Raw genomic sequence first — 12,478 nt, forward strand, 5'->3', positions numbered from 1 at the left:
ATAATGGTAGCCCTGTTAATGGTAGTCTGTGTTAATTATGAGTACCGTCGAATGTGTTTATTACGAAGGTGACAAGTATAGTACACAACCAGAGTGTTACTTACAGGTGCTTTTGCTCAGTGTAGTCACTGTGTGACATATGGCCAGTATAATATACTCCCATCTGATGAGCCATGAAACTAATGTATTAATATGTCCAAAAATGCTAAATGCTATTATATTGTTGTATTTTTATTGTTTAATAAAACCCTTGCTTCAGGTTCCTGTGTGATTAACCTGCAAGCCATCAAAATTAGAAATGATTGGCAAAACTGGTCCTCAAAGAAAAAAAAAATATTTCGAGCCTTGAAAAAAGTGGCATCGAACAACCCTACTTTTAATTATAAAAACCCAATCCATGGTACCCAACTTTACTCTTTGTTAGTATATAAAATGTACAGGGTGTTACAGTTACAGTTCACAGCCGATAAACATTGTCAATTCTCGCTTCAAACGATCTCCAGTTTTATGAGATGTGTAAAAACGATCTAAGCTTGTTTTACTTTTTCTTTTGTCTGTTAGAATCCTGTATGGCCAAACACAGTCAAACAAGAGTATTAAGCATGCATTTTTGAGACAATTCAATACAAATACCCCAATCAAAAAGCAGATTTGGACATGGAAACCAGCCATGTCATCAATTGGGTGACACATGTAGCAGCCAGCTGACCCTTAGCCTCCTACTGTGTACTATAGTTTTGGTGTTAATTGAAGAAGAAAAAAAAAAAAAGATCGAGATGATGTCTTCCTGTACCTGTATCCTCAGCAGAAGATGCCGATTGGCATTTTCAAGCTTCCTCTGACAGTTCTCCAGCTCTTTCGCCCTTTGTTGCTCACGCTGTAGCTTCCTGATGTAGTCCACGGACGCCTTGAGGATGGTGCCCTTGTTCCAGCGCATGTCTCTGGGAAACACACAGCAGCCTTAAGTTAGCCATGGTCTTAGACCAGTGGTTCTCAACTGTTGTCACCCTGGGATCTTGCTGAAAACATATGCAAAGACATAACAATATAGTGCTGGATTTTTGAGATATAGCTTAAGCATCTTTTTCACTGTTTGAATTTTCCTGATTTTGTGGGCGGGGCTAAAACACAGGCATATACTTTGTAGCACAAGTTCCCTCCCCCACTATGTAAGTAGAAAGTGACATCATTTCGTTTGGCCGATCAGTTGAGTGTTAGCTCTGCTTTGCTTCCATAACAAGCCCCATTTACCACTCCAGCGTGCAGTTAGCAAGCTAACAAGGGCTACACCCCGAAAATGCGTTTTCGCTGGATGCCTTTGTACATCATGACGCTGAATTTACAGAACAGTTCGGTGATGTTTTTTTAAGCTTAAAAAAAAAAAGAGGAAATCAAAAACTATAGATTGACTTTTTAAAGACACGCGGATGGCGAGCTGACCTTCAACGCGACTCTGCAGTGCGCACTTTGCGACGGACAGTTTTGTAAACTTTCACCAGAGACAAAATGGCTTCGTGGGTAACTTGATACGATTGAATGGCGCAGTGCCGACTAACTACTTGGGCTACCTCCAACCGTCCCGCTGTCGTCAGGTGCTGTGTTCGGCTATGACATTATGTGAGGGTAAGTTGATTTGTGTGCTTATTTTTATGATTATAGTCCACAATAACCATTCAATTTTAAAGTTGAGCCTCCTAATGTGGTTTTTACATCGTATAAGCTATCACCCACTCAGTATGTTTGATTACTTTTGGCGCATACATTCGACACGCCCACAGCGTCTGAGAGCTGACAGGTGGCCCTTATTTAAGTTTTGAAATCTGATTTGTTTTATTCATTCAAATTTGGCAGGCTTTTTAACATTACTCCTCTCTGTGGTGTGTCAAATTTACATGTCATTTCTGGGGCCTGCTTAGTGCCACTTTAAGAACAAAAATGCATTGTTAAAAAACAGCCTCTGAAAACATAGTATCTTTTTAAAAACAAAGCTATACATACTTATATGTTCAAAGTGCTTTTAAGAGCATCTTATTTAAAAAAAAGAAAGAAAATGAACATGACAACTGAATGTACAATGAATACATCCATCCATCCATTTTCCGTACTGCTTATCCTCACTAGGGTCGTGGGCGTGCTGGAGCCTATCCCAGCTATCTATGAGCGAGAGGCGGGGTACACCCTGAACTGGTCGCCAGCCAATCACAGGGCACATGGAAACAAACAACCATTACCACTCTCGTTCACACCTACGGACAATTTAGAGTTTTCAATTAACCTACTGCGCATGTTTTTGGGATGTGGGAGGAACCCGGTGTACCTGGAGAAAACCCACGCAGGCACGGGTAGAACATGCAAACGCCACACAGGCAAGGCCGGATTTGAACCCGGGCCCTCAGAACTGTGAGGCAGATATGCTAACCAGTCGCATACTGTGCCGCCACAATGAATACTGTAAAATTCAAAATCATATCTCCCCAAAATACGCCCACAGAATTTCACTATTTCATTCATTATTGGCACTGATTTCTTCTTTTTTGGAAAGTCCCTTACCCAAAGCAATAATGTTTCTCACTCAAATCTGTCACAATTTTTCCAAATAAAAAGGTAAGTCCGACCTGAGATGCACTTTAAATGTTTCACTGGGCAGGGGCTTCTCAATTTACGGCGGAGTTCTGCTCCTACGGCAGCGATAACAGCCGAATTTGTACGCAAGTCGGAACGAGCCATAGTCTATTAGTAATCTACCCCAACACAGTCATAATTACAGTACATATGAAAAAAAACTTGATAATTATAAAAGCAGCCAATGAAAAACAGTAAGTATGGCGTTGACTGAGTGTGCCTTCGTGTGCTGCGTGACCACATATTTGAATGCCACTGTGGAAACTAGTTCATTGCGTGCCATTCGTAACCTCGAAACAACGCATGTCGAAGGACCACCTGTAATTTTTTACTACCTGTCTGCAACCCACCCATTATGGGTCCAAGACACACTTCTGGGTCCCGACCCACCACTTGAGAATCACTGCAAAGCAGTGATTCCCTTTAATATCAGATGCTAAGGAAAGTACTGAGACATTGCTAATGTGGCGTATCACAAATTGAGACATCTTGTGCCCAGACATTGCTCCACCATAACTCGTACTTGTTTGACAATGAAGAGTCAGGATGTCCCCCCCCAGGCTGTGATATTTTAGTGTTCTGGGCTTTTGTAGCAGCTGTGATATACAATATTACTGGGTCAGTGTCTAAAATGAGACCGTGTGGTTCCAGTGCCCTTTTTCTTTTCCCCCAGACATCAATTCAACAATCTTATTACTTCGGCCATTGGCATATCAGCGTAATAATCTTTCCTTCCCATTTTATATGCTGAAGAAAGATAAGAACAGTCCAGCCTCAAGGGAAAAAGCACATTTCACATCAGTTTAAAAAATAAATAATAATAATAATAAAATAAAAAGTTCTTTGCAAAAGTGAAAGCTTCTTTGAAACTTGCATGGAAATACAGACGGGGGATGATCATGGTCAAATTTCTACTGCAGGGATTTTCACATTTTTAGTGAAGTGAGTGTCTAAGATGGAACATATTTTATCTTTTTTTTTTTTTTCTTAGACTCCAAGATACTCCTCCACTTGGAGTAGGATGTCATCCCTGACCTGGAGAGGGCACGCCACCCTTTTCCAACTGAGGACCATGGTCTCAGATTTGGAGGTGCTGATTTTCGTTGCGGCCGCTTCACACTCGGCTGCAAACCGCTCCAGTGAAAGTTGGAGATCACGGCTTGATGAAGCCAACAGAGCCACATCATCTGCATAAAGCAGAGATGCATTACTGAGGCCACCAAACTGGACCCCGTCTACGCCTCGGCTGCGCCTAGAAATTCTGTCCATAAAAGTAATGAGCAGAATCGGTGACAAAGGGCAGCCTTGGCGGAATCCAACCCTCTCCGTAAAGGAGTCTGACTCACTGCCAGCAATGCGGACCAAACTCTGGCACTGGTCATACAGGGCCTGAACAGCCCATATCGGGGGGATCGGTACGTCATACTCCCGAAACACCCCCCGACAGGACTCCCTGAGGGACACGGTCGAATGCCTTCTCCAAGTCCACAAAACACATGTTGGTTGGGCGAACTCCCATGCACCCTTGAGGACCCTGCCGAGGTTGTAGAGCTGGTCCACTGCTGCACGGCCAGGACGAAAACCACCTCGGTGACCTCAACCCCAGAGATAGGAGAGCCTGCCTCAGAGATCCCAGACTCTGCTTCCTCATGGGGCAGGCGTGTCGATGGAATTGAGGAGGTCTTCGAAGTATTCTCCCCACCTACTCACAACGTCCCAAGTCGAGGTCAGCAATCCCCCATCGACCCACTATACATAGTGTTGATGGTGCACTGCTTCCCCCTCTGAAGACACCGGACGGTGGACCAGAATTTCCTCGAAGCTTTCCTGAAGTCTTTGTCCATGGCCTCACAGAACTCCTCCAACGCCAGAGTTTTTGCTTCAGCGACCACCAAAGCTGCATTCCGCTTGGCCAGCCGGTACCCATCAGCTGCCTCAGGAGTCCCACAGGCCAAAAAGGCCCGATAGGACTCCTTCTTCATCTTGACGGCATCCGACCACCTTACGGCCAACAGCTCCGTTCGGCCGCCTCAGCAATGGAGGCGCGGAACATGGTCCACTCGGACTCAGTGTCCCCGCCCCCCCTGGAACATCAGTAAAGTTCTGTCGGAGGTGGGATTTGAAACTTCTTCTGACAGGGGATTCTGCCAGCAGACCCTCAGAATATGTTTGGGCCAGCCAGATGGGACCGGCATCTTCCCCCACCATCGGAGCCAACTCACCACCAGGTGGTGATCAGTTGATAGTTCTGCCCCTCTCTTCAACCGAGTGTCCAAGACATGCGGCTGCAATTCCGATGACAACCACAAAGTCGATCATCGAACTGCGACCTTGGGTGCCCTGGGGCCAAGTGCACGTGTGGACACCCTTATGCTCACACATGGTGTTCGTTATGGACAATCCATGCGTTCCGCCCAATCACAATCCATGCGTTCCGCCCAATCACACCCTTCCAGGTCTCACTGATATTGCCCACGTGAGCATTGAAGTCCCCCAGCAGAACAATGGAGTCCCCAGCAGGAGCGCTCTCCAGCACCACCTCTAAGGACTCCAAAAAGTGTGGGTACTCTGAACTGCTGTTTGGTGCATAGGCACAAACAGCAGTGAGGACCCATCCCCCACCCGAAGAATGAATGAATTGAACTGCAGGTGAGTCTCACTGTAATCATCGCTAAAATTCTAAAAATTGTTGTGTTCACTGAGAAATTGATAAAAAAAAAGCTTACTTTTCAAAGAGGTGTGTGTACTCATTTATGTTGAGCTCTGCCTGCTTGTAAAAGACCAGAGTATCGAACCCTGCTGAGCTGCAGGTAACAACAATATGTGGAAAAATATTGACAAGAGGTTGCAGGACTCAATTTTGCAAACAGCGTACATGACACTCGGACACCTGGGGCCTCATGTACAAAAGGTGCGTACGCACAAAAACGTGGCGTACATTCTTTTCACGGCAAAGTTCAGATGTATCAAGAGTGAAATGACCGTGGAAACTTCATGGCTGCCGTACGCACTTTTCTGCAGCTGCTGATACTTTGGCGACACTTAGAGGTGATGCTGTGAAACTGTTATAATAAATCTGCACATTAGAGACACAAACAATTAGCACTGATGAAGAATTAATGCCCGGCAACATTTGATTTCAACAATGTAACGTCTGTATTTAATGAATCACTGATATTTGTGAGGACACCTATTAATTGATCAAGGTGATCATTTCTGTCACCTATTGCCCTCACAATCGCTTCTTGTGACTCCAGCAATTGCACTGAAAAAAAGAGTCCTTTGAATTTACTGAATTTGAACATGTACATCGGTTCCACATGATTAAAATGTGTTAAAATGACTTTTTTAGGAGAAGAGGGGTCAATTATGTCATTTTAACACATTTTAATCACGTGCAACCGATGTACATGTTCAAATTAAGTAAATTCAAAGGACTCTTTTTATCAGTCTGCACGGGTGCAGCAGCAGCCGGTTGTTGGAGCTTAATTGCGTCGGAGACGCTGGGGATGCCAGAGGATATGCCGGGGACGATTGACAAATACCCCAAATATGTAGCACGTGGCTACGACTGCGTGTCCTCTCCTGTGTATTAAAATAATAAATTGAGTAATCAAACAGGAGTCAAAGTTTTTGATATCCTCTTTGATATGCTGATGCGTCTCTATTTGAATTCAAAAGATTTATTACAAACACCATACATACATTTACACGAACTTTTGTCTGAAAGGGCTGAGTGTAGGTGACGGTATGAACACATTTGTTATAAAAAGTTGTAAAAATACATGGTATTAACCTTGTGGGGTGATCAGATGTGCTCCCACCATTCCGAGAGAGCACTGTCACCCATGATTGAAGAGACTCTCTCCTCAAACGGGGTGAGGCCCAGCTGTCCTCCACTTCACATCCACCTTCATGTCTGACCACTTCTTTTTTTAGTTCAGCGTGGGTGCGCTGTTCTGACCCCACAGCATTGACAGCCGCACACATGCTGTCCCATTCACTCCTCTTTCGCTTGTTGTTCACGCCGGAGGACAGCGTGCCAAAGAGGATTTTCTTGCGTACCTCCACTTCATTGAGCCACTTCACTTCAGAAAAATTATTTTTCTTCATTACCTTGCTCATTTTCCTTATCATGCAGAGATCAGGATCTCAGGTCCAGGGTTCATCTAAATATGATTTGCATATTTCAATGTGGGTGTGGGCAGGGAGGGGTCGGCTACTCCAACATGTGCGCTCAATTCTACGTTGATTGGGATGTACGAAGGAAATCTGCTTGGATTCATGCGTACGCAGATTCATACATCTGGATATTTTTGTGCGTACGACATTTTCTGGATTTGAGCGTACGGCATGTTTCAGTAGGAAATCCACGCAAGTCTTTGTACATGAGGCCCCAGAACACTATGGCAATATAATACACCAAACTGTTCGGGGCTAATTTGACATCACAACAAAGAGTTTTGTAACTGTATGTAACTCAAACTGTTCTCAACTTCTCACAAACTGCAATAACCAGGATAGATTCAACAAAAAGTTTGTTTGGCTGGCATAGAGGCTATATTTTCTGTTCTAACCTTTATACCAATGCAAACACATGAAGAAAAGCCGAAATAATTGCTGTTGTAAAGAATCCAAGCAGTACAATTTAATTTGGGAATACTAGGGCTCTAGATACAAAGAGTAAACTTACGGGTCATTTGACTTTGGAATTAAAGTTCCCAGTTCCTTAATTCGATCATTGATGTTAAACCGCCGTCTTCTTTCAACTGCAGGACAAAAGTAGATTCTATTAAGCATAATACTCAAGTGACATCTGAGTAGATTGGCCCAAATAAATGCAACACTCACTCAAGTTGTGGTTGTCCTTCTTCTGTCTCTCCTTTGCTAGAGCTCTTACCTCAACTGGTGGGAAACACAGAAGTCAATGCACATCCAGATCAGGTAGCGTGAACATTTACAAGTCAACTATCACACGTACCAACAGGAAATCCTTCAGGCCTCTGATAGTTGTCAAATTTGCCACATGATCCAGACTTATCCAACATGTGCATTACGGCCGCAGACTGTGACACTGCATGGCAGATGATGTTGTTTTCAGCGTCATGATGTACAAAAGAGGCACAAACACAATGGACCTTTACAAACGATTCTTCTCATTGACTCAACCTAAATGTCTGAGTAGTACAATGCCGTATTATAGGCTGCACTAAAGCCTGGGGAGGGGAACTCAGCATTGATGTTTTCCATGCAAACTGTTAGACATTCCTGTAAATTCAACAGTTATTTACGACATACGTACCACACAGTAAAATACTTTGAAGTAACTACAATTTCCATTGCATCATGTGAGTTTGGTTGACATTACACAGAGAGTTACTGTATTTTGTAGCAGAAGCCATGTGGCTCCCAGCATGCATTGTGCCATGCAATGTGGAACTGTTGCTGTAATAAAGACGTTAATCCGTAATGTTCATTAATGCAGCCCTAGTGGGGGCACAAGCCAGTGCAAATTGTAGACCGGTCCCAAGCCTGGATAAATGCAGAGGGTTGCGTCAGGAAGGGCATCCGGCTTAAAACTTTGCCCAAAAAATACGAGCGTTCATCCAAAGAATTCCATACCGGATTGGTCGTGGCCTGGGTTAACAACGTCCGCCACCGGCGCAGTCAACCTGCAGGTCACCAGTGGAAATTCAGCTACTGTGGGTCAAAGTCGAAGAGGTGGTGGAAAGCGGGTTCTTCGGCAGAAAGAGAAGAGGAAAGCACAGAGCCTAGAACTGAATGTGGGGAATTTGAATGTTGGGACTATGACAGGAAAATCTCCCGAGTTGATTGACATGATGATTAGGAGAAAGGTTGATATATTGTGTTTCAAGGAGACCATGGGCCTCGTGTACAAAGACTTGCGTGGATTTCTTCCAAAAACATGGCGTACGCTCAAATCCAGAAAATGTCATACGCACAAAAATATTCAGATGTATGAAACTCTGCGTACTCATGAACCCAAGCACATTTCCTTCCTACATTCCAATCAACGTGCAAATGAGTGCACATGTTGGAGTAGCCGACTCCTCCCTGTCCACGCCCACATTTGAATATGCAAATCATATTTAAATGAACCCTGCACCTGAGATGCCGATCTCTGCATGATCATAAAAAAAGGAAAATGAGCAACGTAATGAAGAAAAATATTTTTTCTGAATGTGAAGTTGCTCAATGAAGTGGAGGCACGCAAAAAAATCCTCTTTGGCACGCTGTCCTACGGCGTTAACAACACGCGAAAGAGGAGTGATTGGGACAGCACGCGTGCGGCTGTCAATGCTGTGGAGACAGAATAGCGTGCACACGCGCAACTAAAAAAAGAAGTGGTCAGACATTAAGGTAGATGTGAAGCGGAGGACAGCTGCCCACCGCCAAAGTGTGGCCAGAAAAAGGGAAGAACGGCGCGGAGGGCCTCACCCGTTCGAGGAGAGAATCGCTGCGATCATGGGTGACGCTGCTCTCTCAGGGGGGATGGGAGGACACATGGCTCACTATGATCACCCCACAAGGTTAATATCATGTATTTTTAAGAACTCATAACAAATGTGTTCATACAGTAACCTACACTCAGCCCTGTGAGATAAAGGTTCATGCGTAACTGTTGTATGCGTGGTATTTGTAATAAATCTTTTGAATTCAAATAGAAGCACATCAGCATATCAAAGAGGACATAAAAAACTTTGACTCCTTTTTGATTACTCAATTTATTTTAATACGCTGGAGAGGACACGCACACTGACAAAAAATCATGTTTTTTCTGAGGAGAAGATGGGTAAATTATGTCAATTTAAACACATTTTAATCATGTGCAACCGGTGTACATGTTCAAATGAAGTAAATTCAAAGTACTCTTTTTTTTCAGTGTATGTGTTGGGGTCACGAAGCGATTGTGAGGGCAATAGGCGGCATAAATGATCGGCTTGATCAATTAATAGGTTTCCTCACAAATATCAGTGGTTCATTAAATACACTGGTTAACAAATTAATTCTCAGTCCTTGCCTCAATTGCATTGTTGAAATCAAATGTTGCCGGGCATGAATTGTTCATCGGTGCTAATTATTCATGTGTTTAGTGTGCAGATTTATGAGAAGAGTTTCTCAGCATCACCTCTAAGTGTCGCCAAAGCACCAAAAGCTGCAGAAACGTGCGCATGCCAGCCATGCAGTTGGCGTGAGGCACCGCACATTTCCACGGTTATGTCACTCTTGATACATCTGACCTTTGCCGTGAAAAAGAACGGACGCCACGTTTTTGTGCATACGCACCTTTTGTACACGAGGCCCCAGGTGGAAAGGCAGTAAGGCTAGAAGTTTAGGGGCAGGGTTTAAATTATTTTATCATGGTGTAGATGGGAAGAGAAACGGGGTCGGCGTTATTTTAAAAGAAGAGTTGGCTAAGAATGTCTTGGAGGTGAAAAGAGTATCGGATCGAGTGATGAGGCTGACACTTGAAATTGAGGGTGTGATGTATAATGTGATTAGTGGCGATGCCCCAACGGTAGGATGTGACCTAAAGGTGAAAGAGAAATTCTGGAAGGAGCTAGACGAAGTAGTTCTGAGCATCCCACACAGAGAGAGTCGTGATTGGTGCAGATTGTAATGGACATGTTGGTGAAGGAAATAGGGGTAGTCACTGATGGTACACTCACCTGACTTTGGTGCAGGCACCGTGGGTTCAGTTCCCACTCAGTGACGGTGTGAATGTGAGTGCGAATGGTTGTCCGTGTCTATATGTGCCCTGGGATAGGCTCCAGGGTCCCGCGACCCTAACCAGGATAAGCGGTGTTGAAAATGGATGGATGAATGGATGGAAATAGGAGTGATGAAGAAGTGATCCAGGAAAGGAACTTGGAGGGACAGATGGTGGTAGACTTTGCAAAAAGGACGCAAATGGCTGGAGTGAACACTTATTTCCCCAGAAGCGGCAGGAACATAGGGTGACCTACAAGAGCAGAGGTAGAAGCACGCAGGTGGATTACATCTTGTGCAGACGATGTAATTTGAAGGAGGTTACCAACTGTAAGGTAGTGGTAGGGGAGAGTGTGGCTAGACAGCATAGGATGGTGTTGTGTAAGATGACTGGTGGTGGGGAGGAAGATTAGGAAGACAAAGCCAGAGCAGAGAACCATGTAGTGGAAGCTGAGACAGGACTAGTGTTGTGCAGCTTTTCAGGAAGAGGTGAGACAGGCTCTCGGTGGACAGGAGGAGCTTCCAGAAGACTGGACCACTACAGCTAAGGTGATCAGAGAGGCAAGCACGAGAGTACTTGGTGTATCTTCTGGCAGGAAAAGAGAGAAGGAGACTTGGTGGTGGAACCTCACAGTACAGGAAATCATACAAGGAAAAAGGTTAGCTAAGAAGAAGTGGGACACTGAGAGGACAGAGGAGAGGTGAAAGGAATACATTGAGATGTGACACAGGGCAAAGGTAGAGGTGGCAAAGGCCAAACAATAGGCATATGATGACATGTATGGCAGGTTGGACACTAAAGAAGGAGAAAAGGATCTACAGGAAGTCCACGAGTTACGATGTACTCTACCTATGACGTTTCTTCTCGTACCTGTGTGGGTTTTCTCAGGGTACTCCGGTTTCCTCCCACATCCTAAAAACATGCATGGTAGGTTAATTGTCAACTCTAAATTGCCATAGGTGTGAATGTGAGTGCAAATGGTTGTTTGTTTGTATGTGCCTTGCGATTGGCTGGCAACCAGTTCAGGGTGTACTGAACTCCTGGCCTCCTGCCCGATTATAGCTGGGATAGGCTCCAGCATACCCGCGACCCTAGTGAGGAGAAGCGGCTCAGAAAATGGATGTATGGATGTTACATTTACAGTATGTTACACTTTGTTTTTATGAAACCCTAATTGTGGATTGTGAGCAATAGATTGACATTCCAGTCAGTTGAGCTGCATGCTAAGTGAAGCTAAGCTAACCGTTATTAGATACAAGTGTGAACTTCCTTGTGATTCCTCAATTTGGCCCACTTCTTCTGCAAACCAAAAGAGTTCCCGTTTACCTTGTGTGATACATCAACATCACAATGAATAGAAACATCCATCCATCCATTTTCTGTACCACTTGTCCTCACAAGTGTCACGGACGTGCTGGAGTCTATCCCAGCTGACTCTGGGTGAGAGGCGGGGTACACCCTGAACTGGTTGCCAGCCAATCGCAGGGTACATATAAACAAACAGCCATTCGCACTCGCATTCACACCTACGGGCAATTTAGAGTCTTAGAGACTTCAATTAACCTAGCCTACATGTTTTTGGGATGTGGGAGGAAACCGGAGTACCCAGAAAAAACCCACGCAGGCACAGGAAGAACATGCAAACTCCACACAGGCGAGGCCAGATTTGAACCTAGGTCCTCAGAACTTTGAGGCAGATGTCCTAACCAGTCGTGCACCGTGCCACCCTGAATAGAAACATTGATTTTAAAAAATATCGTAACTTTCTGTGTATTGTGTGACGTCAACCAAAATCCCATGATGAAGTGCAAACTACATGCAATTAAATAATCTATTTTCAGTGTTTTTCTGCGTGGTAAATAACTGTAGAATTTCCAGCAATGTCTAATTGTACTGTGATATATGCTCTCAGCATGCATTGTAATATTCATGGCTCCACACTGTTAATTAAAGATTTCTTTGTAAATAACAAGACATGTACAGTGGGTACAGAAAGTATTCAGACCCCTGTCCCTGTAGGGAGAAGAACACCACAGCATGATGCTGCCACCACCATGCTTCACTGTTGATGAGCAGTGCCTGGTTTTCTCCACACATACTGCTTAGAATTAAGGCCAAAACGTT

At 44.3% G+C, this 12,478-nt stretch overlaps 1 protein-coding gene and 1 long non-coding RNA gene across 5 annotated transcripts in view; one reads left to right on the forward strand and one right to left on the reverse strand.

Moving 5' to 3' along the window:
• Positions 1-12,478, reverse strand: part of LOC133488476 (microphthalmia-associated transcription factor-like) — a 66,983-nt gene that overhangs the window by 4,853 nt on the left and 49,652 nt on the right. For 3 of the 4 annotated variants that reach the window (XM_061796382.1, XM_061796391.1, XM_061796401.1), the window contains 4 exons: positions 7,604-7,696; positions 7,474-7,527; positions 7,316-7,391; positions 794-941 (listed from right to left, as the gene is read on the reverse strand). In XM_061796382.1, coding sequence (XP_061652366.1) covers positions 794-941; positions 7,316-7,391; positions 7,474-7,527; positions 7,604-7,696 — 371 coding nt within the window. Of the gene's footprint in view, positions 1-793; positions 942-7,315; positions 7,392-7,473; positions 7,528-7,603; positions 7,697-8,244; positions 8,323-12,478 lie in introns of all 4 variants that reach the window. The other variant, XM_061796372.1, reaches the window with a different exon arrangement.
• Positions 953-12,478, forward strand: part of LOC133488493 (uncharacterized) — a 33,490-nt gene continuing 21,964 nt past the window's right edge. Inside the window, exons 1-3 of the long non-coding RNA XR_009791669.1 lie at positions 953-1,623; positions 3,614-5,271; positions 7,514-7,566. This is a non-coding gene — a long non-coding RNA (uncharacterized LOC133488493). The remainder of the gene's footprint in view (positions 1,624-3,613; positions 5,272-7,513; positions 7,567-12,478) is intronic.

This window comes from Phyllopteryx taeniolatus, chromosome 1 (genome assembly GCF_024500385.1).
Source record: "Phyllopteryx taeniolatus isolate TA_2022b chromosome 1, UOR_Ptae_1.2, whole genome shotgun sequence".
NCBI classification, from domain to species: domain Eukaryota; kingdom Metazoa; phylum Chordata; class Actinopteri; order Syngnathiformes; family Syngnathidae; genus Phyllopteryx; species Phyllopteryx taeniolatus.